Below are 26,091 nucleotides of genomic sequence, written 5' to 3'. Positions count from 1 at the left end.
CTGTAAACCATATAAGGTGATGTGTGCTCACATGTCACTAATATTTGGTGAATGTCCCTTAGTGAGTCGCACCTCAACTACACTCTCTTGGTAAGGCAAGGCAAGTTTATTTGTATAGCACAATTCAACAACAAGGTGATTCAAAGTGCTTTGTAGGCAAAGTGGTAGGCATCAACAAGCTTCTGGTGTCTGGTATAGCGTTCATTTAAATCAGTTGGTTTCTTGGTAAGGATCTGGCTTTTAGGGCTCTTTCACAAATTTTCAATAGGATTGAGGTCGTGGCTTTGGGAAGCCTGCTCCAGCAATGTAATGTCACCCTACTTTATCTATTACAAAGCCAGTTGTCGTGTGTGTTTGGGATCATCCTCCTGTTGGAACACCTAACTGTCTTCAAGTTTCAACCATCTAGATGTTGATTTGAGGTAAAGTTCTAGCTAATTTGTCTAGTGTACTACTGGCAACAAAACGGCCCCAGAGCACGATGCTACCACCACGATGCTTGACACTTGGTAGTGTTCTTAGGCGTAAAAGCCTCACCTTTATTCCTCCAAATGCACCTGGTGTCATTGTGACCAAATAGCTTCAGTCTTTACTCGCCTGATCATTGCTTCTTTAACCAACACAGCAGTTTTCAGTTGTGCATTTATGTAACTAGAGTTACATGATAAATTTGCTTTTGGTGACACTAAATGTGGAACACATGAGTGATGACTGCTAAAACGGCCTCTGTACACCTATATACATACTGAATTTAAAAACATATTGTTTATTACATTATTCAAATGTACAAGAACTGATTGATTTTTTTTTTTATTGTAGTAATTACTGTATTCATATATTTTTAAACTGAAGGGGGGATTTTTTTTATTAGTTTTTTTTTACAAGCTGTCCATTGCAAATCCTTCATTTAAAATGAACAAGTGTTATCCAACACTTATGCAACATGAATTTTAGTTCTGTCCATGCTAGACAAGTCAAGTTACTCCCTTGTGTTCTTTGATGTTTGCATATTTGGTGTTGACTGTCGTGTGTTTATGTCCATATTCTGAATTTCCTGAGTCAGACAGAAGGACTTTAAGTCATGAGGCGGGCCTCCCCTCCACCTCCCCCTCCCTTTCAGGGCCAAAATAGCGTGTGTGCCCCACTCAGAAAACCAGACTTGAGAGTGCGCCACGTCCAGGGTCCGAGCGGTGCGTAATTATTGACCAGAGAGTGCAAAAGGTCTGCAGCCATCTTCTGTGGACTGGACTTTTCTTCTTGCTCGACACTGACATGAATGAAACACTGATCTCCCGTTTGGACCTCGTCGTCGGAACCGGGCCGAGTGGTGTTTATGTGTAGGAGAAGTGAGGAGAGGGCTGATGAGACGCGATGTTGTTCTGGCAGCCGTACACTGAAAACTTCCGAGCCCCCCTACAGAGACAGAACAGCGGCTATACGAGGTATCCGCTCATGTACAGCTCAAATGTAAATGTTTGGTTTAGTTTATATCCTCACAGTGTGGGTGTTTGGAGCAACAACAATACCTGTTAATAAATAACTCTCGGTGAAAAGGTCAGCGCCCTGTCGCTGTATTTGCATCAGAGATATAACATTATTTTTACTTGACACTGAGGGGTGTTTGCATGCCTACAGGGTTCATATTTTTTGACAGTAACGACTTTTTGTAGATATGTGTTATAGTTTCAGGGAGGCAGAGCGCAACTACAGTTGGACACAATGACGGAAGCTCGAAGGTTGCTGATTGGCTAATAATTCTGCGCTGGGCACAGAGGACGGCCTCTGATTGGCTGGACTCAGTCTTTGGCATCCTTCCCGAGGCTGGCGGTGGCAGCCCTGCGGGCTTCAGAGACCGACAGTCTGTGTGCTGAGGGAGCCATGTTGATGCTCTGTTTTGTGTCAAACGCTTCATTTTGGATGGTTAACGGACTGCGTGTTAAAAATAAGGAGCCCCGGCGGTGATTCCAGCCCCGCGATGAGAAGAGGAGCGCGGAGTGGGATGGTAGAGGGAGCGCCAGAGGAGAGCCGCTCTTAGGTCACCGGACGTAGCTGAAAGCAAGTGAAGTTGATGCTAGTTAGCTTCATAGCTCGGTAGCAACAGCTGGTGCGGGGCGCTGCGTGGGATGCGGTGTGTGGATTAAAACGATATTTTTTCCTCCTCCTGCTTGTGTCGTTCTGCTGAACAAACGTCAGTCGGACTGTATGAAGACTCGATACTTGAAGCAACAAAGGCGCTGCTGAATTCAGGCTAGCTTGCTTAAGCTTCCTTTTCAAAGCTAGCTGTTAGCTAACATTAGCATGCTGACAATCAGCTCGGATCTTCAGTCACGACTAACTATTTACTCGCTGAGTGGGTTCTAAGTTACTTTCAGGCATTCTGCCTGTCTTGGAGCATCCCTTTGTGCGAAAATAAACTCTCAGAACTCGAGTGGAGATATGGCAATGCATCCAGTCTCTGTGGAAAGCTACCGGTTCGCCTGCCCAGCTTGCCAGGGAGCGGCTAGCGGGCTAGCAGCATAACTTTCCTCTCACGGGTGTCATTCAGAAGCTGCAAAGCTCACTTCCTCTATAAGCCGACCTCTCGTACCTGAAGCAAGCTGGCGGCCATCCGAGTAGAAGCCGAGGACAAGGAGCTGGGGCCGATGGCCTGGGTGCTGAAGATGGACGACGCCACCATCGAGTCGGGGCTGGTTCACGACTTCGACGCCAGCCTGTCCGGCATCGGGCAGGAGCTGGGCGCTGGAGCCTACAGCATGAGGTTAGAGAGACTGAAGACAACATGCCAGTCCCAGCTTCAGTGGGTCGTTGGCAAGAACAGCTCTCTGAGTGTTAACATTACAGCCCCCCTGGGTGCGTTACTCCCTTTGTGTTGGGTGTTATGGTTTCTCTTTGTTTTGGGATTTGGACTCGAGCAGTCACTGCGGGGTGCCACGATCAGGGATGAAGATTAATTTCTCTAAACACACACAAAGGCAGGGAAGGGGACACGTGTCATACTGCCAGGGACAAAGATGTTTTGTTTTTGTTTTTTTATCAGTCTGCACTGTTTCTCAATGCACGTGTATGCTGCAAGGACATGGGTAAAGTTTTTGTTACATCCAGGAAGTCAGGAAGACACTGTTCTGGTTTTAAGAACAGGTCTGTGGCTTTGTTTCTCATAATCAGGGTTATGTGAAAACAAGTGGCTGCACATGTCTAGGCGGATGGGACTGAATTTAGACTCTTTTTAATGGAGCTGTTCTAGGTTATAAATGAAATTGCTCAAGCATTTTTTCCTCCCTCAATTCAGGACATATACGCACCTCATCTTTTATCATTGAAGCCAGTATTTTTTTTCTGTTTACCTGCTCCTGACCTCTCTAAGCAGTGATCCATGATCATATGTTTTTAGTCTGAATATTTTAACTCTGACATTTTTGAAACTCTTGCTTTCCTCCTGAATGATTTTCTTCAGAAAATGTAGCAGCAATTTAGTCACTGTAAATACACTTAATGTATCTTTTTACACTAGCACACCATCATGTTTGGCCCATTTGTTTTTTTTTTGGGGGGGGGGGGGTGTGTGACTCCAATAGTATTGGAAATCAAAAATTTATTTATGTATTTATTTCTCATTGCATGGTTATATTTATCCTAAAACTGTTTCACCACACAGGCAGTCCATAAGCATACTAGTGGTTTTTCTCCAGCAGCAAACTTTGATTGAACTGTTGGGAGTCTGGTGACTCTGAGATGTTGGACCCATTTATTTTATTAGAGGAACATGTCTCTTCAGATCAATGCAGAGTTAGTTTTTCAATGACACTGACCCACAGCTTATAGCAGTCCTATGCTATAACCTTTACACTCATCTGATCTTAGTCCAGTTTAAATGTCTGTGCCCTCTTGTACCAAAGACCACCATCAACAGACCAAATAAGGGAGTGTCTTTTGGAATATTGGCATTCATCCCTGCAGTAGATTTCCAGAGAGCTGTAAGATGAATGCCAGCATGTGGAGGTTTTCAGGTGTTACTGGCCCAACCCCTTATTTAAACACATTGTGTTGGTTTTTGCCAAAATATCTCACCTGCCTGTACACGCCGAGGCTAATAAACATGCAGTCTAGTAACAAATTTTATCTTCATAGTTCTGGTTTTAATATAATAACAAGCCAGTTTTTCCCTGGTTTCTGGTTAGTCAGGTTATTCCAGCATTTATGCTGATGGTGCATATTTACACTGGCTGGGCAGCATTACTTGAGAATAATCTGTCTGCAGAGGATGCATGTGCATTTCCTGCAACTGTGCTGTCATAGTACATCCGACAAGGGGACGAGAACCTCTCTGGGGAAGCAGCTGAATGATGGTGTGAACTGTCACAATACCAGTACAGGAAAGGTTGAGACTTGCTGGTCATTTGTCATTGGATTTTCCTTTTTTTTTTTGGGTGGGGGGTAAATAAATAAATTCCTAATGTTTAAAAGAGTCACCAAATATATCTTGAAGTCGATATGTGTGGAAAGACTGAGCTGAATAACTTTGTTATAAACCACCTGTTCAATTAGTAATTCTTAGTATGCGTGCACTGTTATGTAACAGGTTAATGGGAGGTCGTGATATTTGCATGATGAAGGCAAGCCCGCCGAGGGCATACATGTGCTTTATCTGCATCCGTCTACTTTTAGCGTGTGTTTATCTGAGCATGACGTAGGTGTGTGCCTGTCGCTTATGTGTGTAAGCAAGATTACTGGTATTCAGGGGATGGTATGCATTGACAGTATTAGTTTGTGCTTCAGACATACTGCTGTCTGTCTGTGGTGCAGGGGTGGGTTGTGGGTGTGTTTGGAGTCAGCAGCTGATGGGAACAGAATGTCTCGGTGTTATTCAGTGGAACGAGCTCCTCAGATTTCAGGAAGCAGATGCAGTTTTCGTGGGCAGCATGGTTCAGCTGGGCTGTGGCACCCATGTTGGTGCTGCCTTGGCTCGCTCACTCTGCAGAGAAAACACACCGGCAAGTGATTGAGAGAAAGCGATACGGGGCAGGATAAATCTAGCAGGCAGCTCTTTGAAAGACTTCGTTGTTTTGAGGAAGGTGCTGCAGGAATTATTTGAAATTTGGTAAGGTGGTTTTAGTTTGGCTCCAGATTAGTTTTCCAGGTAATGAGATGCCCTGATCTACATATTTTTGCACAGATAGGACTTCTTTTTTTGCACATGCACACACTCCTCACCCTTCTCTGTGCCCTCATTGACACTCCCACAGCATTTGTCAGGGTGAGCCAAGTACGGGAACGTTGTCTACAGTGCCTGCCAAGCGTGAGAGATGGTATATGTCAGCAGCTAAGGCTATCTCTGGGTGTTTCTGTTCATTTATCCTCCTGCGGACTCATGCATACATAATTAGAGAGACAGTTTGATCGATGGATAGTCTTCGTCACTTATTCTAAAAAAAGGTGATCCATTGAATTATTCCACACTGTGACAGGGAAATATTGCCCAACTGAAAGTGACATATCAAGAGTGAAGTGAGAGTGTTAAAATCACACAAACATTTGAGAGAAGGTCGTCCAGTACTGATGCATAAATACACTATTTCCTTTGCCTTCAGGAAGGTCACAGTGATTATGTTGTCATCAGGATGGAGCTCACATGGTGCTGGAGATTCAAACTAACTTTGAGACAAAAGCTAGTTGAAAAAAATTGAGGCCAGTGCCAAGGAAAATACGCCAAATCAGCTCCTAACGGGGAAAACTTATCGCTCACAACTGTTCTTTTATTGTTGTTTTTTTTGTTTTTCCCTCGCTGACTTGTTTGTCTCTCTCGCCCCTCCTAGTGATGTGCTGGCTCTGCCAATCTTTAAGCAGGAGGACTCCAGCCTCCCTCCTGAAAATGAGACCAAAAATCCCCCATTCCAGTATGTGCTGTGCACCGCCACCTCGCCCGCTGTCAAGCTGCATGACGAAACGCTCACATACCTAAACCAAGGTGAGACCTAAAGAACGGCAGGTGATTTTGGGAGGGGGGGTTGTTGACCCGGTTTTACACGACCCAGTTTGTGTTGCATGGCTGCCTGTCAACAATCCAACGTCAATAAATAATGAGCGCATTAATTTAATGCATTTCGGTGTGATCACTGTAAAATGAAACTCTTACTGATGTGAATGCCAGCCTCGTGTGCCCTCGACGTGACACACTAAGATCTGCCTATTACTGAAATGTATTGTAATGCACGTTGAATGCATAACAAGACGTTATTATTCCAGGTTATTTAGCATATCAATACACACAGTTTTTATTTATTTATTTAAACACAGCTCAGGGGCCTTGTTTTACGGTGGTTTGGTCATACAGACGAGATTTTGTGTTTTTTCTTGGAAAAAGTTGTTTTGTTTTTGTGTAACACTGTACTGCCCTCCAAACACTCCATTACCCCCACTGACTTTTACTTTCTCAGTGCATTAATAATGATTATCTGTCCAACTCAGTGTTTTATTCGCTTGTTTGTTTTTTTTGCCTGTAATTTTTACTTTAAAAGTGCAAGATTTACAAGTTAACTTACTTTTTTATTAGAATTGTTTTGTATAAAAACAAAACCAGCAAAGTAAGAAATTCATCATATGGTCTAAACGTCTGTTTCTGCTTCACATATAACAATAAAATATTCTAATAAAGCCTGTGAAGGAGTTTGATAGAGAGCAGGGTCAGGTATTTTCTGATCGTTGGGGTTTATATTGCTCATATTGTAGCGATAGAAAGTACCTTGAGGTGACTGTTGGTGTGAAGTCGTGTTATATAAATAAAGCTGGATTAAATTGCATGTAATTAAACTGGAGTGAGCATGAATAAACAAAATACCTGAGCGGTGTCTTCACAGGTCAGCCTGTGCAGTGTGAGCATTTGTGCTAATTTTTTAGGAAAGACGGTTTACTTGGGCATGCATGTGTTTTTGTCTGTTTCACACAAACTGAAACATAAACCACTGCAGCAGTGACACAACTTTATACCACACTGGGGTGATTTTACAAAACTTCAATCAAGAATTAAAAGGCAAATTTACCTTCAGGTGTGATCATTTAAAGAGTATAAAATGCAAGTGGTCTCCACAGCAGCACTCAGAGGATTCTGTATCTACTTTTTTGTGTTTTTGGTCTTTGTTCCTGGAAGTTTGATAAGGTTAAACTCTGTAACTACAGAGTCGATAGGCAGACCAGTGAGAGAGTCCAGGATTTATGATAACGTTTTGTTTGCATAGCACTTATCACAACTAGCATTTCAAAGTTCTTTACACAAAGTGCAATAAAACACAGTCATGTGTAACTAAACAGGCAGGAGTTGGAAGTTAAACCATAACAATAAATTACTAAAAGAACGTTGGGTTTTTTGTTTGTTTTTTTAAAAGGACCTTAAATGTGATAACATCAATATATAATGCTCACAGTAAAATAATCAGAAGTTGTAACAAGTAATCCAAAAATGAGTTTTAGTGCCATTAAATCCCAGTATTGAGTGTTTCATCAGAGGAACCATTCCTGCAGTGTCATTCATAAATTTACAACAATAATAATGAGCCTGTACCTTTTTATTGAGTGTGTTAAATTCAAATATGTATATACTCACTGTTCCTTGTTAAATCTTTCTTTTTTGTTGTTGTTGTGTTTTGTTTTTTAATGTTCATCTACTCTCACTCAGGCCAGTCTTATGAGGTGCGTATGTTGGACAACAGGAAGCCAGGGGAGTTACCGGAGCTCAACAACAAGATGGTGAAGGTGAGAGGATCCTCACAGCTCGAGGACAATCATGCATCTGTGTCTGTAGACAGGACACTTTATATCTAATGTGTGTGTCTGTGTGTGTAGAGCATAGTGCGAGTGGTGTTTCACGACCGTCGGCTGCAGTACACAGAGCACCAGCAGCTGGAGGGATGGAAGTGGAACCGTCCTGGCGACCGTCTCCTTGACATCGGTAAAGATGCCTGCCGAGAAATGTTTGCTTAGACTGTCCCGTTCATGTGTGTGATTTGTAACTCAAATATCTGTGTGTGTGTGTGTCTGTGTATCAGATATCCCCATGTCAGTGGGCATTGTGGAGCCAAAGACTCACCCCTCCCAGCTGAATGCTGCAGAGTTTCTGTGGGACTTGAACAAAAGAACTTCTGTGTTTGTGCAGGTAACACTCAGACATCCTCTGACACTCATTCAAACCACAGAGAGACACACACACATACATACATCTCTCTTTGAGCCACCTGCTCAGCGTGCTGCTGAATTTCCACATCAAACACGTTTTGACTTCATCGTGTCTACCCGCCGTCTGCAGGTGCACTGCATTAGCACGGAGTTCACTCCCAGGAAGCACGGCGGAGAGAAGGGCGTCCCCTTCAGGATCCAGATCGACACGTTCGCCCTCGGAGACGGCGGAGACTACACGGAGCACCTCCACTCTGCCTCCTGCCAAATTAAAGTCTTCAAGGTGCTCACTCAATCTTAAACAGGGCACGTTTGAAACTGTGCCAGCACTCACCAGTTACATCTCTTCTTCTCTGCTTCCTGTTTAGCCAAAGGGGGCAGATCGCAAGCAAAAGACTGACAGGGAGAAGATGGAGAAACGCACAGCTCAAGAGAAGGAAAAGTACCAGCCTTCTTACGATACCACTATCCTGTCAGAGGTCGGTACAGGGCTGCTGTGAACTCCTAGGCTTTATGTGACTTTGACACTAACTAGCTTATAATACTAACAAGCTTCCAGGTTCAGTTCTTGTTCATAATACAAAAGACTCCATCACTGCCAACCAGTCTGAAAATTACAATGCTTTGGATTTAAGAACTAACGAACAGCAATAACTTTATTCAGAAAGCTGCTGAAGTCATATAATCCTCTTAATTCGTTGGCCGTGGTTTCTCACTGTTTCTCACATTCAAGTGTATAAATGTCAGGGACTCTGAAACAATCAGTTACTGCGTTTTTAAACCTCAGATCATCAAAAATACGACGATCGCGTTGAGCCCAAAAATAAAAACCCTCCTTTGATTTATTTGGGGGGAGGTGGTCTTTTTTTTTTTTTTTTTTTTAAATGTAAAAAAATCACAAATGTTTTTCACAGTGGCACAGATTTGATGTCACATTAGTTTGCCAGGTGTGTTTAATGTTAGGAGACCCGTGTTTGTTCACACGGCTGTCATCTTTCCTTCTTTCCGCCTCATTTGTTCACCAAATCAGAGGCACGCTGCTGCTGTGAAACAACAACCGGATAACTGGTTAGTATTTCTGTGCCCAGCTATCAGCTAGTCGACTTGCAGCACACAACTGAAGTGGATTTTGTGTCACTTTGTGTGGTTTTTCCATATTTTCTCAGATACTGAACAGACTTTTATTGTCAGCTCAACTGTTTGTCTAGACCAATGATTCCCAATGTGTGGGCTGCAACCCCCTATGGGGTCTGAATGGGCCACAGCAGGTCCAGTGTGCCCAGTATCCCTCCTGCACACGTTCAGGCGGTCTTGCCTCTCTAACATCGTCTCTACAGCCTGAGCTGTTCCTTTTATGTACTCCCTCCTGCTCGCTCGCAGTGAAAATTAAGTTAACTGATATTTTTAATTCTCCTATATTAGAAATGTAAATGGATGGGACCGTCTAATTTTAATCTGTGGAGCGTTTATACGACTAAATCCTGCAGGATGAGAAACATATTTCTATTTTACTTATGTTTTATAACCAACTAATAAACTTTTGGCTTATTTCTTATTGGATTCTGTAGGATTACATCTTTTTAGGGTTATTTTAAAATCAAAAGTGTTTCTATATTAGAATCTTGTTTTGACTTGTTTTGTAATTCATTTTAAAATTGCCATTATTTATTGTTATTCTTAATTATGGGGTTTTTTTTTTTTGCTCCTGAACTTTTTCTTGTCACTAATTGTAAAGATTTTAATTTTGAAACTAAAGCTGCTGATAGAAGATCAGGTTCAACAATTTCATCACTGGAGCATGAATAAATGAAAGCACAAAGGAAATGCTTTGTTAGGTATGTGTGACCATCAGTTGGGCGTTTTTACTGAAGGTTTGGGCGTGCCACTGAAAATGTTTATGTTTCAAATGAAGCTGCAGGGGTGTGAAGTTTGGGAATAGCTAGTCTCGACTAAATAGTTGTGTTAATGTGACAAAAGGGATTTATTTTAATTTGTTCTAGCTGATTATATAAGTGAGATTGTTCAGGGTCTTCTCATATCTACACCCCCCTTAAACATCACTCACATTTGACTTGCAATACAGTACAGCGAGGTTGCCGAGCACCTGTACAGCAGTACAGGTGCTCGGCAACCTCGCTTTTAAACAAGAATATAACCAGAATACAGCCACTGTTGCAAAGAGATGCATCACAGACGAGGTGTGCCTATAAATTAGACCACAGTCTATGACAGTCAGTCAGACTGACTGTCATAGAGACAGGTTACCTCCCATTCAATCACTTTGCAAACAAAAAGTCACCCAGAGGTCAAGGATGTCAGACAGTCGGCCCTAATTGGTAGCTGCAACTACTTCCAGCAAAAGAATCACCGGCTGATTGATGAAAGTTTTCCCAGCGAAAAAGAGGATGTCGTTCTATTTTTACTGTAGTGTGACTGAGTCATAAAGCATAACATGGACAAACTGTAAATATAACAAACATAAAACCACCTATGTCAGAACATCAGTTTTCTTAACACCTCATCCAGTTCAGGGTTTTGGGGTCTGGAGTCCTTCCCAGCTGACATTGTGGGCGAGGTGGTGGTTCTCCCCAAAGATCGCCGGTTTGTCGGAAGGTTTATATCAGAACATGCGTAACATTTTAGCCGACATTCGTCAGCTTCCCCAACAGCCAGACGGGTCTGTTTCTTCCATCAGTAAGGGCTGGCCAGCCTTTATTTATTAGCATCAATCATGCTCTGCACCTTTTATCAGAGACCCAGCTTTTAATTCATTTTCACTGTTGCTGCAGTGACATAACTTCTCGCTTGGAGGAAAATGGTTTGCAGTTTGTTGCATAAAGAGGAAAAAAACCACTTTGAATCTTTTGCAGCTTGTATTAAAATCAGTTAGTAATGAAGTCTAAAGAATTGCCTTTTATCAAATATATTACATTTATTTTGTGAAATAGTGTCTCTGTGACTTTTCGGTGTTTGGCGGGTGAGGGTGAAACTCTCCTCAGACTGTTTTAAAATGCGCTCAAATGTTATTGGACTATAATTACGGTGATAACCACACCTCTATCTGTTCCCCACATATCGAGTTGGAGGTTTTAGTTGTTTGTGTGATAACCACTGGCTGGTTAATCTCTGCTGTGTGTCTGTATGTAGACGAGGCTTGAGCCCATCATAGAGGATGCGGGCGACCATGAGCTGAAAAAGTCCAGCAAGCGGACACTTCCCGCTGATTGTGGCGACTCCTTGGCCAAAAGAGGCAGTGTAAGCATCCTGCTCTGCTCTCCTCTTCCTCCTCTTAATCACTCCACACACTGTCTGCCACCTTTTTTAGGACCTATTGTTGATTAGTGAGGCCGTCAGTTGCTGTTTAGGGGATGTTGTACTGAACTTGACTTTAGGCTAGATGGAGCTAAATGTCTTTCACTTGTTGTTTCTGTGTAGTTTGAGCTGCTTGTATCAATAAGTGCGCTTTCCACAGTGCTCTCCTTGGCCAGACAACGCCTACACCAGCACCAACCAGGCAGCTACTCTCTCCTTCGCCTCCACCCCACTGTCGACCTACACGACCTCCTCAGTACTGGACAGGTACCTTGAAAGTGTGTGTGCGTGAGTGAGAGAGCTTTCTGTTTTTTAGGTAAAGTGTATACTGGTCTTAAATCAACGTCTCTGTTTTCCAGTGACTCGTCCTCACCCAATCACCAGGCAGACCCTGGCAGCCATGGCAACTCGGAGGTTAGTGAAAAGTGACACACCTGCACGAACAGAACAGAGGTGTAAGAGAGACTCGGGTGTAGATGATGACGTAATTGATTGCTTTGCCGTGTGTGTGCTGAGTCACTGTCAGGCTGTAACGACTCGGCTGAACAGTGCAGAGGCGCTGTTAATGGTTTTAGTAACATTTGTTCTGTTCTTGAAATCGCAAATTAAAACGTCTGCTGTGACGAACACCTGCTGCCATGTCACATGATACGTTTTCCTCCCTTAATGACACAGGGTTAAGATTTTATTGAGTTTCAGTAAGTGACACAATCGCAGTACCGACTGCTGCTGTGGTTAAATCCATGTTTGTTTCTGATGAGCAGCAACATTTATTCCAGCAGATATTTAGATAACTTTTTCTGCTGTTATTACCTTTCATTTGAATTCTCTCCATGAATTTGAGCTGCATTCGAACATTCAAAGCGTATTTCCTCCCATTTATCTGCCATTATATCTCTGTGTAATATGAAATGTAGTGTTTTCAGTTACAGAGAGGAGAAAATGGTGTAGGTGACTGACGAATGTCTCACCTCCACTCTGCAGTTGAGTTTGGATCCATGACTTTTTTCCACTCTTTGTGTTTTATTTGAAATTGTCTTAAGTTTCTTTTCCACTAGCGTCTGCTCGATTCAACTTTACTCAGTTTTGGTCATTTTCTATTGCAAGTCAGTAAAGCTCAATGTGGGTGGGGTTGTTATAGCGAGGTGGCTCTTAACTCCTGTGATGCTAAAAAACAATGGAGGACATTGAGGCGTTGATATACATGTTGCTAAACTGATGTTAAATGTCTGCACCGCTTCATGTGTCGCCATTTCCCCCGTTTCCGGCTTTCAAAAAAGGCATCACTCATGAGTCATCCAGTGATGTCACTCCTGTGCCAATCAGTGTCATGCAGTCTGTTGGCGTCATATTTGTGGTACCAGGTACTACCACCTAATATAAAACCAGGGCTCGCAAAATTTCAAAATCCCTGGTAGCCCTTGGGGCAGGCACTTTTCAGTTTTTGGTAGCCCAAAATAAATTTAAGTAGCCTAAAAAAAAAATAAAAGAAAATTTTGATTTATGTTTTGTTTCCTTTACAATATTATACATTAATCTAAAAATATTTAAAACACAAATTACAACAACAAATTACAATCATCAACTCAAATATTTGGTTCTAATTGAACAGAAATTTCTATGAACTTGCAAGAACTGTGTAGGACATGAATCAGTCTGTGTCAGATTCTGAATTGGAAATTTCCACTGAAATCACAGGTAAGAGGCAAGTGGAACCAAGATCTAGGACATTTGCTTTTTGAAGTTTTCACTCTTTGCGATTTTGCGAGCCCTGAAAATCCTAAAAGTCGAGCTGGTGGTTCTAGTGGAAAAGAGGCTTTAGTGCCCTCAGTTTTAATCCAAATATGGTTTAGCTCAGTAGGGCTGAGTTGTGTTAATGTTTCGACCCCCTGTTTGCTCCTCTTTACAGCAGTTGGGCGCCACTGCCTCCATACAGGACACACAGAAGTGGCTGCTGAAAAATCGCTTCAGCTCCTACACACGGCTCTTCTCTAACTTCTCAGGTATGCACAGGCAGGTTGTCAGACACACAGCGTGGTCAGGCGTGGTCATGATGTTGAAAGACGTGCGCGTGTATTAGAAGTGACCAGATGTCCTCCCTTTTTATTTATTTATTTGTTTTAAGGTTCTGATTTGTTAAAGCTAACCCGGGACGATCTAGTCCAGATTTGTGGGCCAGCAGATGGGATCAGGCTCTTCAATGCACTCAAATCCAGGTAGGTCACACATGAGTGGCTGCTTCTGGTAAATACAAAACAAAAAACAAGTTAAAGAGAGACAGAGACATAACATGATGTCACCCACAACAAAAACACAGCGAGTTATCTCCCATCATGCCAGCTCCAGGCTCTGTGATACACCACCCACGCTGTTTTCTGTGTATGCAGGTCAGTGCGTCCCAGGCTGACAATATATGTCTGTAAGGAGTCCCTTCAAGAGAGCCCCCTGCTGGACAGACACAGCACTAACGAAAATGGAGAACACTGTCTCTCCTCTGGTTTACACGGTAAAGACGAACAGATGCTGCTGATATTAATCAGGGACCAAATGCCGTCTGTGATTATTATCATGACCGTGAAACCGGTCTGGTGTGTTTCTGTGCAGTGTACCATGCTCTGTATCTAGAGGAGCTCACAGCTGCAGAACTCATCCGCAAGATGGCGTGCGTGTGCAGCATTCCACTGGGAACGATCAACCAGGTGTACCGACAGGGTCCTACAGGCATACACATCTTGCTAAGCGACCAGGTACACACACACACACACTCTCTCTCTTTATATTTTGAGTGTCACATTCATGGCCCTGAAAGACTCATGAAGTGGAAGTCTTTAATTAAAAAACAGTGGAATAAATGGTAAGTGGGTTGGTGCCCTGCTAGTGCACTGAGAGCATTCACTCACACATGCGTTTAACCTCTACTTTAAGTACTTTCTAACAATCTCACACACACACACACACACACACACACAGACTGATGCTTCAGGGGAAATTTGGGGTTCAAGGATACTCACAGAAGACCCACTCTACCTCCCAAGCCACAGTCCACCCATAAACAGGAAAATGCCTCACTGTGTGCTTTAGTGGACATGGTGACGTCCTTTTCACTCAGCTTTCAGGATGTACAATACCTCCACAAACACCGTGCTCAGAAATAAGGCACCATAGAAGTTGTGGGTTTGAGATCTGGTTTAGTGTAGTGGTTTACACATTTGCCTAACAAGTGAAAAATACCCGTGTTGAGCCGAGGAGTGAACCACCAACCCTTCAGTTATCGATGATCTGCTCTGCCTCCTGAGCTACAAACACTCACAGCTTACAGAGGAATAACCGGGCGCCATCATCTTATTTGCATGTTGTTTATGGGCTCTGTGTGTGTCACACACACTGTGTCGCTCTTCAGAGTCGGACCTGTGTGCAACCGAAACAAACCTTTAACCTGCTGAGAATGTTTCATGAGCTCCAGCGCTTCACCCTGTTTTGTTTTTTTACTTCTCTCCCACAGATGGTTTACAACTTCCCTGACGAGAGCTGTTTTTTAATCAGCACTGTCAAAGGTCAGCAGTCTCTGCTAACAGATAGAAAGCCACAACCTAGATCACTTTTAGACGAGGATGTAATGTCTCCCTTCACTTTTCCCCCTCTCTGCAGATGAGTCGGGCGAAGGACTCCATCTAATCTTGAAGTAGTGAGGAGGACAGATGGCATCACTAATTCTCCACCCTCTGTTTTGGAGCTGAAGCCTCCCTCTGTCCATCCCTCTGCCTGCCTCTACTCTTTCCCTCTTCTTCCTCCCTGTCTCTCTAAGCGATAGCTCGACGGGAAGCAGACAGACTGCGCTAAAGCCATGTAAATGTTAGAATCTGACATGGGTGTGTCCACTGTTTCATATTGAAAACATTATTAACGAAGGAGATTTAGTTCAAAGAAGAGAGACCGGTGGGATGTGGGATAAAGGGGGGAAAGTTAGCAATGTTCTATGTATTTTTATTTTATTTTTTTATTTTATTTTTCTGTCTTTTGTATGGTTTTTGTGTGGAGATCGGAGGGTGGCGGCTCCGGGAGAGGAGTGGGGGTCGGCAGGAGAAGGAAAGCGTTTCCTTATTGCTCGTTGCCCTTCCTTCACAACGCACACAACCAGCACTAGGCCAGTATTTGGTAACCTGTACTGCTGAACAGCATGCGATCTCATACTAACTCGCTTAAAGGAGAATCCCACCGTGCCCTGCTTGTTTAACATTCTCGATGGGTTTGTCTTAATAAACCATTAATTAACCAACCACGTATTGATCAGCCAAGCTTGGTAACCCCCGGAAAGAAACGGGTGTTTTGTAGATGTTTTTTGTTTTTCTTTGACTTTGTCAGACTGACTGCTTTCATTAACTCTCGTCTTGCGAAGTCGTCCTCAGTGATTTACAGCCATATCTCTGTGCTGACGCGACGTCACGCCCAGCTTTCCCGATGCACGTCCTGTTTATTCTGAGCTTTTACTCATTTTACTTCGTGCTTTATTTATGGATCAGCCGTTTCTTTCATTGAATTTACGTGTTTCTGGTGCCATACTGGCTTTTTTTTTTTTTTTTTTTTTTTTTTAAAATAGAGCGATCTTTAACTCACATTTACACACACACACACAGCGCATACACTTCATATTTGACTCCTCTGCTTTGTGTACTGACTTTGAAACACTCGTTCAGAGACCTCCTATCATGGGGACCAAACAGGCTTTTAGATTCATCGGCTTTTTTTTTTTTTTTCTTTCTGCCTGACTCTGGACACCTTAGAAGCATTAAGAGACGATTAAGTCAAATTTAGCAGCATTGCTTGTGCGCAAAAGTAATAAACCCTCTGTTCCAGGATCTGCTTTGCAAAGAAAAAACACCAAACACCCGCTATCTCCTGGTTTCAATAGTCTTATTTCTGGAGAGGAGAAAACCTTCACAGCACCACATCCACCTTGTATTTTTACGTAGCTGAATGCAGGAAGTCGTGTCTTTCGAGCGCCCTTATCTTTGAAAAAGTGACGGGAAGCCTCTCACTGCTCCTGGGGGTTCAGTTAAGTCGACATAATGATTTTTGGTACACGGTGTTTCAGCATTTTTGAAGTGCGTACACTTGAGCGTGTCAGTGTCTGAATGTGTGTGTGTCTAAGTGTGCACTTGTATCATTTTTCTTTTCTTGCAAAGACTTCATTATGTCAGTTTAAAAAAACAAAAACAAAAAAACAACAAAAAACTTTTTTCCTGTTGGTATAATGAAACCGTGTTTTAGCTTGCTAATGTAGTAAAGAGCATGTGGAAGATGGGGGAAGGTAGGAAATGGTAATTTTTGTCAGTGACTGTAACCCCTCTGTCTTTTTCCAGACGTTAGAGACCAAGCCTGCACTGAAGAAATTCACAAAATTCAAGCTTGATGTGTAGTCAGTAGTCCTACTGCCCCTCCCCTCTTCTTAACCGAGAAGGAGAACAAAATAAATAAAACAATGTCGAGACTAAATAAAAAAAAAAAAGCTTTTGTCTCCCCACACGCCAGAGCCAGGACTGTAGCTCTTGTGGTGTTTTAGGAGGACGTGAGCGCCGCAGCGCAGTAAAGCTGTGGTCATCAGCTCAGACATTAATAGAGCGAGTCCGGCGAACTCTTGAATAGCAGTTTTGGTCCGCTGAAGGCCTGACCGCGTGACTGTCTGTGTGACTGTGTGTAAGAGAGTGCGAGCTCGAGAGGTGACCACTGTTGATGTACAGTACAATGTCTGATGATGATGATGCTTATGTACACAGTATCATATGCTGGAGATGTACACAACCACGTGCTGGGAATAAATGATTTCATAACTTTGTCTGGTGTCCTGCTTTATTATTACAACTGTAATGGTGTTTTTGAGACCTACATCATCCCTTTATCTTTTTTTTTTTTTCTTTTTTTTTTTTGTCTTTTTCAACCAAAAACTAAACTTTCAAAATGAAAATAATGGATGAATTAAAAGTAGTGGGTTAATTTGTTTTATTTATTTATTTTTATTTAGGTTTGATAAACACCTTTATTTTAAATTGAGTATTCTGGCAATTATGTTGTTGTTCAGGCATTAGAAAGATTAAAATGATGGTCAATGATTTATAACTTAGACTTCATAGATTTGCAAATTTGAGCTGCTTCCTTTAGGGGTGACCACTGTGAATATCTGCCTCCGTCTCAACTTATCCAAAGCAGCATCCTGTCACAACAACCCTCTGCAATGTCCTCCTTCACTACATCCATGAACCACCTCTGTGGTCTTCCTCTTTAACTGCTCCCTGGCAGCTCCATATTTAACATCCTTTGTCCAGTAAATCCACTATCCCTCCTCTGCACATGTCCAAACCATCTTCACCCTTGTCTCTCTGACTTTGTCCGCAGATGGAACAACTTGATGGTCCCGCTGATGTCCTCATCTCTAATCTTGTCTGTTCTGCTCACTCCCACATTAAAGTCTCAACATCTTCAGCTCAGCTTCCTCTCTCTTTATCAGTGTCACCATCTCCAACCATACGTCACGTCAGGTCTCACTACCATCTTGTAAACCTTCCCTTTGACCCCTGCTGATATCCTTCTGTCAAAAATCACCTCTAACATCATCATCAGTAAGGCCAAGGCATGCACACTTGCAGACACAGACATTATATAGACTCCTTTCAAGGTTAGGGGTGAGACATATTTTGCTCCTACCTGCATAAGCAACAGTTTTTGCAGAATGTGTTTCTGATGTTCCACAGATAAGCGCGAAGAAGATGATCAACAGGAAGCACCTGGCGTGGAGACTGAAAGTATCTCTTTGAGTGTGTTAAAGGTCATCAACAAAGAATTGTGGTGTGCCTTTTGTTGCAGGACAATTAAATGAGGCGCTGCATTGACTCATAGTTTATCAAGCAGATTGTGAGCACAAAACACCTGCCTGTGAGCCCCCAAAACAGATGTTTAGGACCCAAAATCATGCAAACTCTGGTTTTCTCTTATCAGAGGCTGTATCACACCTGGGCTGAGGAGTGAATATAGCAGGTGCAAATTAATGACCAAACCAGACAAAAACCCACATCAGTGGGTCTACATTCTGGGGGATATGCCTATCCTCAATAATCACCTTTACTGACAAGTGTTTGCACATAACTGTTTCGCCATTTTGGTGACAACGTAGAAAATGAAGAAACAAAAGAAAGGATACATGAAATTATAGAAAATAGAATTTATAGTGTGTAAAATATTCAGTGCTTTTATAAAGTCGCGCTGTACAGTTTGTGAAAACATCCAAATGTGCCTTGGATGACACCTTTTAGCTGCTGCGGTTTGTGGATTTCTCTGCTTTCGGTTTTATCTTTAGTAACCCAAAGGTTTTGGAGTTGAGATCGGGTGAATCGGATCCTTTCCTTCTCTATATTATCTCTCCTCATCGTTGTGGTTCAAGTTCATGCTCGTTTTATTTAATTTATTTCTAGGACTGTGCAGGTTGTCTCTTAGGTGTATTCCAGTTAAGTGTGATCTGGCCTTCCCGGGCCCTGTTTCAGGAAGCCGGTTTAGTGGAAAAACTGAGTAAGTATACCCTGAGTTAACGAAAACTCTGGGTTTTCGGTTTCACAAAGCGAGTTCAGCTGAAGCCTCAGTGAGTCACTATGACGACACACGCCGTGAAGCTAACCTGCCCCCTAGCAGGTTTACTACAACTAACCCTGACTGACCCCGCCTCTTTGTCGGAAACCTGACAGCAGGAAGTGTCAGACATGGCGTGTCCCTTCCTTGAAGAGCCAGTAGATCTTGAAGCCCAAATTCTCCGCAGAGCTCTCCGCCGGGAGAGAGTGATCAGAGCGCGTATGGACATCTTATCATTACCTGATGATTTCCTGTGCGAACGTTACCGTGTCTCAGCACAATCAATAAGTTATTTGGATAACATCCTCAGGCCATATATTGCGCATGTGACACATCGCGGACATGCGCTCAGTCCATTACATATTCTTTGTACCGCACTCCGTTTCTTTGCAAACGGGAGCTTTCTGTACAATATCGGTGACGCTGAGCACGTTTCCAAGGCTACCGTCTGTCGGGCAGTCAGGAATGTTACAGTAGCACTGAAACGTCTCCTGTACACGTTTGTGGTGTTCCCCGGTCACAGACCCACAAGATTCATCAAAGAGGGATTCCACAAAATTGCAGGTATCAGGATGAACAAAACTCAATGCATGATGTGGTGATACGTGAACTACCACTCAAATGGTACATAAATTTCCAGGGTTCCCAGGCGTGATTGGCTGTATAGATGGCACCCACATCCCAATCATTGCACCCTCAGCAAATGAAGGAGACTATGTGAACAGGAAGTCCGTCCACAGCATCAATGTACAGGTACATAATTCCCTGTAGCATTTCACACCAACAAGTGATGGCATCATGGTAATGGATGCTAATATGTGTTCTCTGCACTGGGCAGATCATATGTGATGCTGCCAACATCATCACAAATGTGGAAGCCAAGTGGCCAGGCTCTGTACATGACTCACGAATCTTCCGGGAATGTACACTGAGCACCAAATTTGGACATGGTGGGTCGAAGTAACTGTGAAATATACAGAGACCAATTGCCACAGGGACGTTTGCACTGACATGTATTCTTCTGTCCTAGGAGAGTTCACTGGCCACCTGCTTGGTGATAGGGGGTACCCATGTCTACCCTATTTGCTCACCCCTTACCCTGACCCTGAACCGGGCCCACAGCAGCGTTATAATCTGGCCCATTGCAGGACACGGGCCAGAGTTGAAATGACCATCCGAATGCTCAAGGCCCGGTTCCAGTGCCTTCGTGGACTCAGGGTCACCCCAGAAAGGGCATGTGACATCATTGTGGCATGTGTGATCCTACACAACATTGCCACGATTAGAGGTGAACAGTGTCCAGCTGAACCAGACAACAGCAGTGATCCACACGATGAACATCCTGACCCACCCACGAACGTACAGGATGGAAGAGCAGTCAGAGACACCATATGCCACAACCATTTCCTGTGACCCGTCAACCCAACATGTTACAAGACAAATACACAGATACTGTGGTCAACTGCCTTTATTGGTCACCCTGTATGTCCTGTACACAAAGAATAAATGCGTATATTAGTATGTTGTACAAACACTGACATGATTCGTCCATCTATGATCACTCCACCCACCCTTAACTGTTGTTCCAGCAGTACAATCTCCAGCTTCGACTTTTGGATCTGCAGCTGGAGGTGCACCATTTCCATGTCGCACTTTCTTATCTTCCTGGCCAGATATGTCTTATACAGCTGCTTCACAGGGAGCTATTGCAACAAGGGACATAGCATTGGCATCCATAGTACATGCCTACTTAGGTTGGTTGTAAATCAGTGCTGAACAACCCACTGTGGAAAGGTTCGTTGTAGGAGTGGCTGGACCCTCTTCCTCTTCATTTCCAGCATCACTCTGCCGGGGACATAGTAAGTCCATGGTGTCATCATAGTACCACATTGTCGTCAGTTGTTATATTTTCCACTGTACACTGTATACCTCATAGTGTGGCTCTGTTGCGGCCTCCTCTGTAGCAGCTGTCACTGTTTCGTCATCATGTGCCTGTGGTGGAGACATTTAACAACATTGCTGTTCTACTGTTGACACATGTAGTCTGTGGAGTATTACGAGTACTCACAACTGCATGTCGGTCTGGCTCAACAGGGGGCTGCACCAGATGCAGTACACCATCACCGTCAACTGGAAGAATATGGGGTTCATACAGGTCACTCATGACTTATGTGGGCGCAAATGGCAATTACCAGACATACCAATCACCATACACCTCATTGTCAGTATGCTCTCAGAGACAACCGACACTGAGGGAAGGCAAAATCAGTAGGTGTCAGGGTGGAAACGCTTTTATGAGCTTTATGTCGCATTGAGGTATATGTTCATATGTTACACTTATTGGGAAAGGTACGGAATGTACTACTCGCTCTGTCTCTGGGAACAGGGAGCTCACCCTGTGGGAGGTTAACACACACACACGCATGTATGCAAAATTAAAGGACACTGCTATGCTCATAATAAAGACGTACCACTGCAGCTCGGTGTGTGTGAGTCTCTCCCTGGGCCCTCACCCGTGCAGCACGTTAACAGTTTCCAAGTGTCTCAGTGTTGTTTATTCACCTAACTGTTTGATGACTGTCATTCTCTGTCAGTAGGACAGTAACTTCACTACGACATAGTTCATTTTGGTCAAGGTGACTGTGCAGAATGGATGTATGCACGCCATGTATTGTTTTGGATTTACCCCTTATGTAGGCACTTGTGTCTTGTGGGGTTGTTGCCACAGAGGATGTCCCCGCAGAGATGCCTTCAGCCACAGGGCGCCCACTGTTTTGGCTGAGGGCCAACTGCTCAGCCTCTGTGGGTGGTGGTGGTGGAGGACCCCCACCTGTTTTTCGGGCCTCCGCTTTTTTTCTGTTGGCTGTGACGGCACACATTTGGGCATACAGAGTAGGCAAATGTGTACTTGTGATGTGCTCAGATAATTTCAATATGTGCTTACAGGTGGTATATTACTGTAGCCTCTAACTGCAATTGATTTACATAGGACACACAGACCAAGCACTATGGCTCATAATACAATTACACCTTACCTGTTTGGACTATGTTTTTATACTTCATTTTTACTTGCTGCCAGGAACGTTTGGGGCCTGTTGGGTTGCACCTGCGCTCACATCACATCACAAAATAAAATGTATAACATAATAAATAGAATGACATATGATAAAATAACGTGTTATATGGGTGGAAATCCCTAGATCAATGTTTAAATTAACACTCACGCATTGACTCTGTCGGCTATGTTTTGCCATGCATGCTCCCTTTCCTTTGCAGCTGCGGCTGTGTTACTTTTTTTCTGCATGATGTGCATGCTGTCGGCATATGCTGCCATCAGAATTTCCGCCTCGAGCGCTGTGAAATACGTCGACCGCGCCTTCTTTCCCTCCGTCTCCATGGTGACTCGCTTAATCTGTGCTCCACTGATCGGGGCTTTATGTATCCTCGTGCGCGTGCTTAACTTGGGGTTGTAGCAACTCCGCGTTGACTGAACTAATTGTTATCAGCCTTTCTGAAACCGAATATTCCGAGTTGGACAGTTCGGGGTTACTCAACCCTGCGTATCGTTTTTCACTCTGAGTTTTCTAAACCGGCTTCCTGAAACAGGGCCCTGTTCTTGATTGTACCCTGTGGTTTACACCTTCAATTCAATTCAATTCAATTCAATCTTTATTGGCAGACTACATGTCCATAAAAACAAGACAAGAAACACACACACACAACTCCCCCCCCACACACACAACACAAGGTATACCATTAAATATATATATGTATATAAATAAGTATATAAAGCATTTGTAAAAATATAAAACCATAATATACATAAAACACAATTACTTAAAATAAATCAATAAATACACAAACACTTTAACCAGTGCTTTCTGAGACTGGATGAGTAACGGGAACCACTCACTGTCGGATCTGTAAGTGCTAAAATTATACTGTTACTCGAACCATCCAGTCGTTCTCTAAAACTGAACATTAACTTTCTTAAAAGTGCTTTAAAAGTCCAGACACCCACAGCTACAAACATCTGACTGGCACTACCACTTCTAGGTATCCTGCAAAGGATTCTCATCGCATCATTATATGCAACATGCAGCTTCTGCATGCTACATTGTTTGTAGGATGACCACAAGGGGACAGAATATAGCGGTGTGCAATACGCTTTAAACAAAGCCACTTTAACTGGAAGTGAACAAAAGCTGAATTTGCGTGCAATAGTATTTGCCTGCACATAGAGCTTACATCGTTGTCTGTATATGTCATCATCATCATTCATTTGCTCAGTAATAAAGTGACCGAGGTATTTCACCTTTTTATGAACTTCAAGAGTTTTTTGTGCCAGTTTAAACAAAGGGAAATTTAGCTGTTTATCCTGCTTGGTTCTACATATCAAAACAGCACTTTTAGCAGCATTGTACTCAATGTCATATTGCACACCATATTCAGTACAGACATTAAGAAGATCCTGTAACCCAGCACTGCTTGGACTAAAAACAACCAGGTCATCTGCATACATAAGATGATTTATCAGTGCTTCACCTAATATACACCCAGTGTTACAGGCTCTCAGCTGTATGGACAAATCATCGACATATAAATTAAATAAAATTGGAGACAAAATCCCACCCTGTCTGACACCATTGCTGACACCAAAGGGGGCAGAAATACTGCTTCCCCATTTAACCTGCATGTTCTGATGAGCGTACCAGTAAGAGAGAATCCTCACGATGTATTGAGGAACTCCCCGTGTCTTCAATTTATCAAAAAGTTTTCTGTGGTTCACTCGATCAAAAGCCTTAGAGGCATCAATGAAACACATGAGGACAGATGAATTTTTAGCCCTATACAACCTGACTATTTCCTTGAGTGCATATATGCACATGTCAGTGCCGTGCTTTGGTTTAAAGCCAAACTGATTATCCAGAGAAGAGATGAACACACTAACTCTATCAAACAGGATTCTTTCTAACACCTTAGATAAAATACTGGCTAGTGCAATCGGCCTGTAATTATCCAAACAGCTCACTTTTGCAGCTTTGTCTTTCATAACTGGTACCAGTAAAATACACAGCATTGAGTCTGGTAATATGCCATGAATCATAAACCCAGTGAAACAGAGTGCTAAAAGAGGAGCTAGCCTTAAACTAGCATGTTTTAAATGTTCTGCAGTGATGTGATCCAAACCAGAGGATTTATTATCAGACAACCTATGAATGGCTTCATATACTTCATGTGTCCTTACACTTATTGTGTCATTACTCATGTCAAGATTGTCCTCATATGGATCACTTTTTATACAGTTAAACAACGCACTGTAATGCTGTCTCCATAATGCTGCAATGTTATCTGCCCCAGAAACACCTTCAACAGTTGATGGTAGAGATGGTTTACAGTTATTAAGAGCTTTCACCTCTTTCCAAAAATCTGCCATATTATTACACAACATTTTCCTGGCCAAAGAATCTGCTCTCAGCATTTGCTCATTTTTAGTTATAAAGCGAACAGCGTACTTATATCTGGCATTCGCACATTTTTTCTGTTCAAATTCTGGGCCTTGTTTAGGTCTTCCAGCCATGGCCCAACATTTATAAGCTATGCGAGCTTCATCATGGTACATGGATACATGTTCTTTCCAGCCAGGTCTGATGTTAGGTTTCTTATGCTTATATTGTTTATCAAGCAGTGTACCACTTTCATGCAGAGCAGTCACTATATCATCATACATGGAGCAGAGTAAATGTTTATGCACAGCATTCTTACAGTTGACATCCTTGCACAAAATAGCTTCTTTCGGCAAAGAAATGTTGTTCAGATGTATATCGGTATTACTATGATAAGCTAAGAAATCATCTTCACTACAAGCTGACCAGTCTAATTTTACACTGGTAGCAATATTAGCAATATTGTTTCCAGTTGTTGCTGGCATTTGTTCCACATTCACAGTAAAACCAAAAGGTATATGATCTGACACAGTTACCTCATACCTAATAGTCATGTTTGCTAAAGCTGCATGTCCATCAGCTGTACAGATACAGTGGTCCAGCCATGATGTACTATGCCAGGCTTCACTTATGTATGTATAGCTATCTGCAGACAGTAACACTTTGGTAGACAAGATAAGATTATTAACTTGACAAAAATGAGTTAAGTGGTCAGCAAACTGAGAACTGCTGTCTGTGAGATCAGCATTAAAATCACCCAAAACATATATGCTGTAAGTATCATTGTCTTGAATAAATGCATTAATAAAAGCCAGCCTACTGAGGTATTCTTGCTCATTTTGACAAGATTCATAGGGAGTATAAATATTAAGAATGATAAAACTACTATTGTTCTGTGTATATTGTATACCAATACACCAGTCTACATCCAGTCTAATGGGCTTTATCACAGGGTCTATTTTTTTGTCCCAAAGCACAGCAACCCCTCCAGGTATTCTGCCTCTGACTATAGCTGTGCTGAGATCAGTTGTAAACACCTCTGTTTTCACATTCAGAAGCTTTTTTCTGATAATGGTACGTCGCTCTTGACACAGATGCTGTGAAGTTGTTTATCTTAACCAAAGAAAGTATTCTGCCATCATCCACTTTTGAATTCTTCAGTGGTCTTCTAGGTCCTTTGGTGTTGTTCAGCTTCCTTGTGCAAGGCAAACTGAACAACCAGCTGTTTGTATACTATTTGTTAAATTTCGAATATCATTGCTTATTTTGCTAAATAAGCTGTATTTGGATTTGCAGTGGAGGAATATATAAAATAAAGAAATGACCTGTTTTGTAAATATTCTTATGACTGCTTCATTGTACATACTCTGTGTTCCACATTGTAATGAATCTAATGCTCTTTGGCCGCTTATGATATATTTTTTAGAACTGTTATGTTATAATTGTTTCAGTTTCTGTTGTTTTCTTGGCCAGATCTCGTTTGAATTTTTTTCTTTTTGCCAAATAACATTTTATAATATCTGTATATATAAAGATACATATAAGGGAAACT

General features: G+C 42.6%; 2 protein-coding genes and 2 long non-coding RNA genes across 6 annotated transcripts; 2 read left to right on the top strand and 2 right to left on the bottom strand.

Annotated features, from left to right (window-relative positions):
- Window positions 1-1,797: 1,797 nt before the first annotated feature.
- On the top strand, window positions 1,798-17,311 carry ubp1 (upstream binding protein 1). Of its 2 annotated transcripts, XM_082521803.1 has the most exons (16): window positions 1,799-2,758; window positions 5,814-5,965; window positions 7,670-7,746; window positions 7,837-7,942; window positions 8,040-8,146; window positions 8,297-8,449; window positions 8,535-8,645; window positions 11,314-11,421; window positions 11,639-11,745; window positions 11,838-11,892; window positions 13,388-13,481; window positions 13,604-13,694; window positions 13,866-13,984; window positions 14,083-14,225; window positions 14,981-15,032; window positions 15,127-17,311. In XM_082521803.1, exons 1-16 carry the CDS (start codon window positions 2,643-2,645, stop codon window positions 15,162-15,164), a joined length of 1,629 nt encoding a protein of 542 aa, XP_082377929.1. In that variant the 5' UTR covers window positions 1,799-2,642; the 3' UTR covers window positions 15,165-17,311. The 2 variants fall into 2 exon arrangements, with proteins under 2 accessions (XP_082377930.1, XP_082377929.1); XM_082521804.1 differs by lacking the exon at window positions 11,314-11,421 and having other exon boundaries at window positions 1,798-2,758.
- LOC309699012 lies at window positions 9,015-11,307 on the bottom strand. The gene is made up of 2 exons (XR_014274233.1): window positions 10,299-11,307; window positions 9,015-10,237 (listed from the first exon to the last, which is right to left on the bottom strand). It is a non-coding gene; the product is annotated as an uncharacterized lncRNA (long non-coding RNA).
- Window positions 17,312-19,089: 1,778 nt separating the features above from the next.
- Window positions 19,090-20,237, top strand: LOC309699010. The gene is made up of 3 exons (XR_014274231.1): window positions 19,090-19,845; window positions 19,931-20,042; window positions 20,123-20,237. It is a non-coding gene; the product is annotated as an uncharacterized lncRNA (long non-coding RNA).
- A 60-nt stretch (window positions 20,238-20,297) lies between these two features.
- Window positions 20,298-25,638, bottom strand: LOC309699002 (uncharacterized protein). 2 transcript variants are annotated; one of them, XM_082521816.1, is made up of 8 exons: window positions 22,317-25,638; window positions 22,128-22,198; window positions 21,779-21,955; window positions 21,161-21,222; window positions 21,022-21,084; window positions 20,878-20,937; window positions 20,664-20,795; window positions 20,552-20,581 (listed from the first exon to the last, which is right to left on the bottom strand). In XM_082521816.1, the coding sequence occupies exons 1-8, from the start codon at window positions 22,487-22,489 to the stop codon at window positions 20,561-20,563; spliced, it is 759 nt and encodes a 252-aa protein (XP_082377942.1). In that variant the 5' UTR covers window positions 22,490-25,638; the 3' UTR covers window positions 20,552-20,560. The 2 variants fall into 2 exon arrangements, with proteins under 2 accessions (XP_082377941.1, XP_082377942.1); XM_082521815.1 differs by having other exon boundaries at window positions 20,298-20,795.
- Window positions 25,639-26,091: the final 453 nt, after the last annotated feature.

The sequence above is a fragment of the Aulonocara stuartgranti genome (genome assembly GCF_965226115.1).
Source record: "Aulonocara stuartgranti genome assembly, chromosome: 22".
NCBI classification, from domain to species: domain Eukaryota; kingdom Metazoa; phylum Chordata; class Actinopteri; order Cichliformes; family Cichlidae; genus Aulonocara; species Aulonocara stuartgranti.
The sequence above is the reverse complement of the archived record's forward strand: the minus strand, read 5'-3'. Positions and strand labels throughout refer to the sequence as shown.

What these genes read in the sequence shown, in the direction of transcription:
- ubp1 (XM_082521803.1), top strand. Translation starts at nt 2,643, where the DNA reads ATGGCCTGGGTGCTGAAGATGGACGACGCCACCATCGAGTCGGGGCTG. An exon ending in GCCAAATTAAAGTCTTCAAG is followed by an intron (nt 8,450 to 8,534) that starts GTGCTCACTCAA and finishes CTTCCTGTTTAG; the next exon opens with CCAAAGGGGGCAGATCGCAA. An exon ending in TTTAATCAGCACTGTCAAAG is followed by an intron (nt 15,033 to 15,126) that starts GTCAGCAGTCTC and finishes CCCTCTCTGCAG; the next exon opens with ATGAGTCGGGCGAAGGACTC.
- LOC309699002 (XM_082521815.1), bottom strand. Translation starts at nt 22,489, where the DNA reads ATGGAGACGGAGGGAAAGAAGGCGCGGTCGACGTATTTCACAGCGCTC. An exon ending in AGCCAGACCGACATGCAGTT is followed by an intron (nt 21,085 to 21,160) that starts GTGAGTACTCGT and finishes TCTCCACCACAG; the next exon opens with GCACATGATGACGAAACAGT. An exon ending in CAACAGAGCCACACTATGAG is followed by an intron (nt 20,938 to 21,021) that starts GTATACAGTGTA and finishes TGTCCCCGGCAG; the next exon opens with AGTGATGCTGGAAATGAAGA.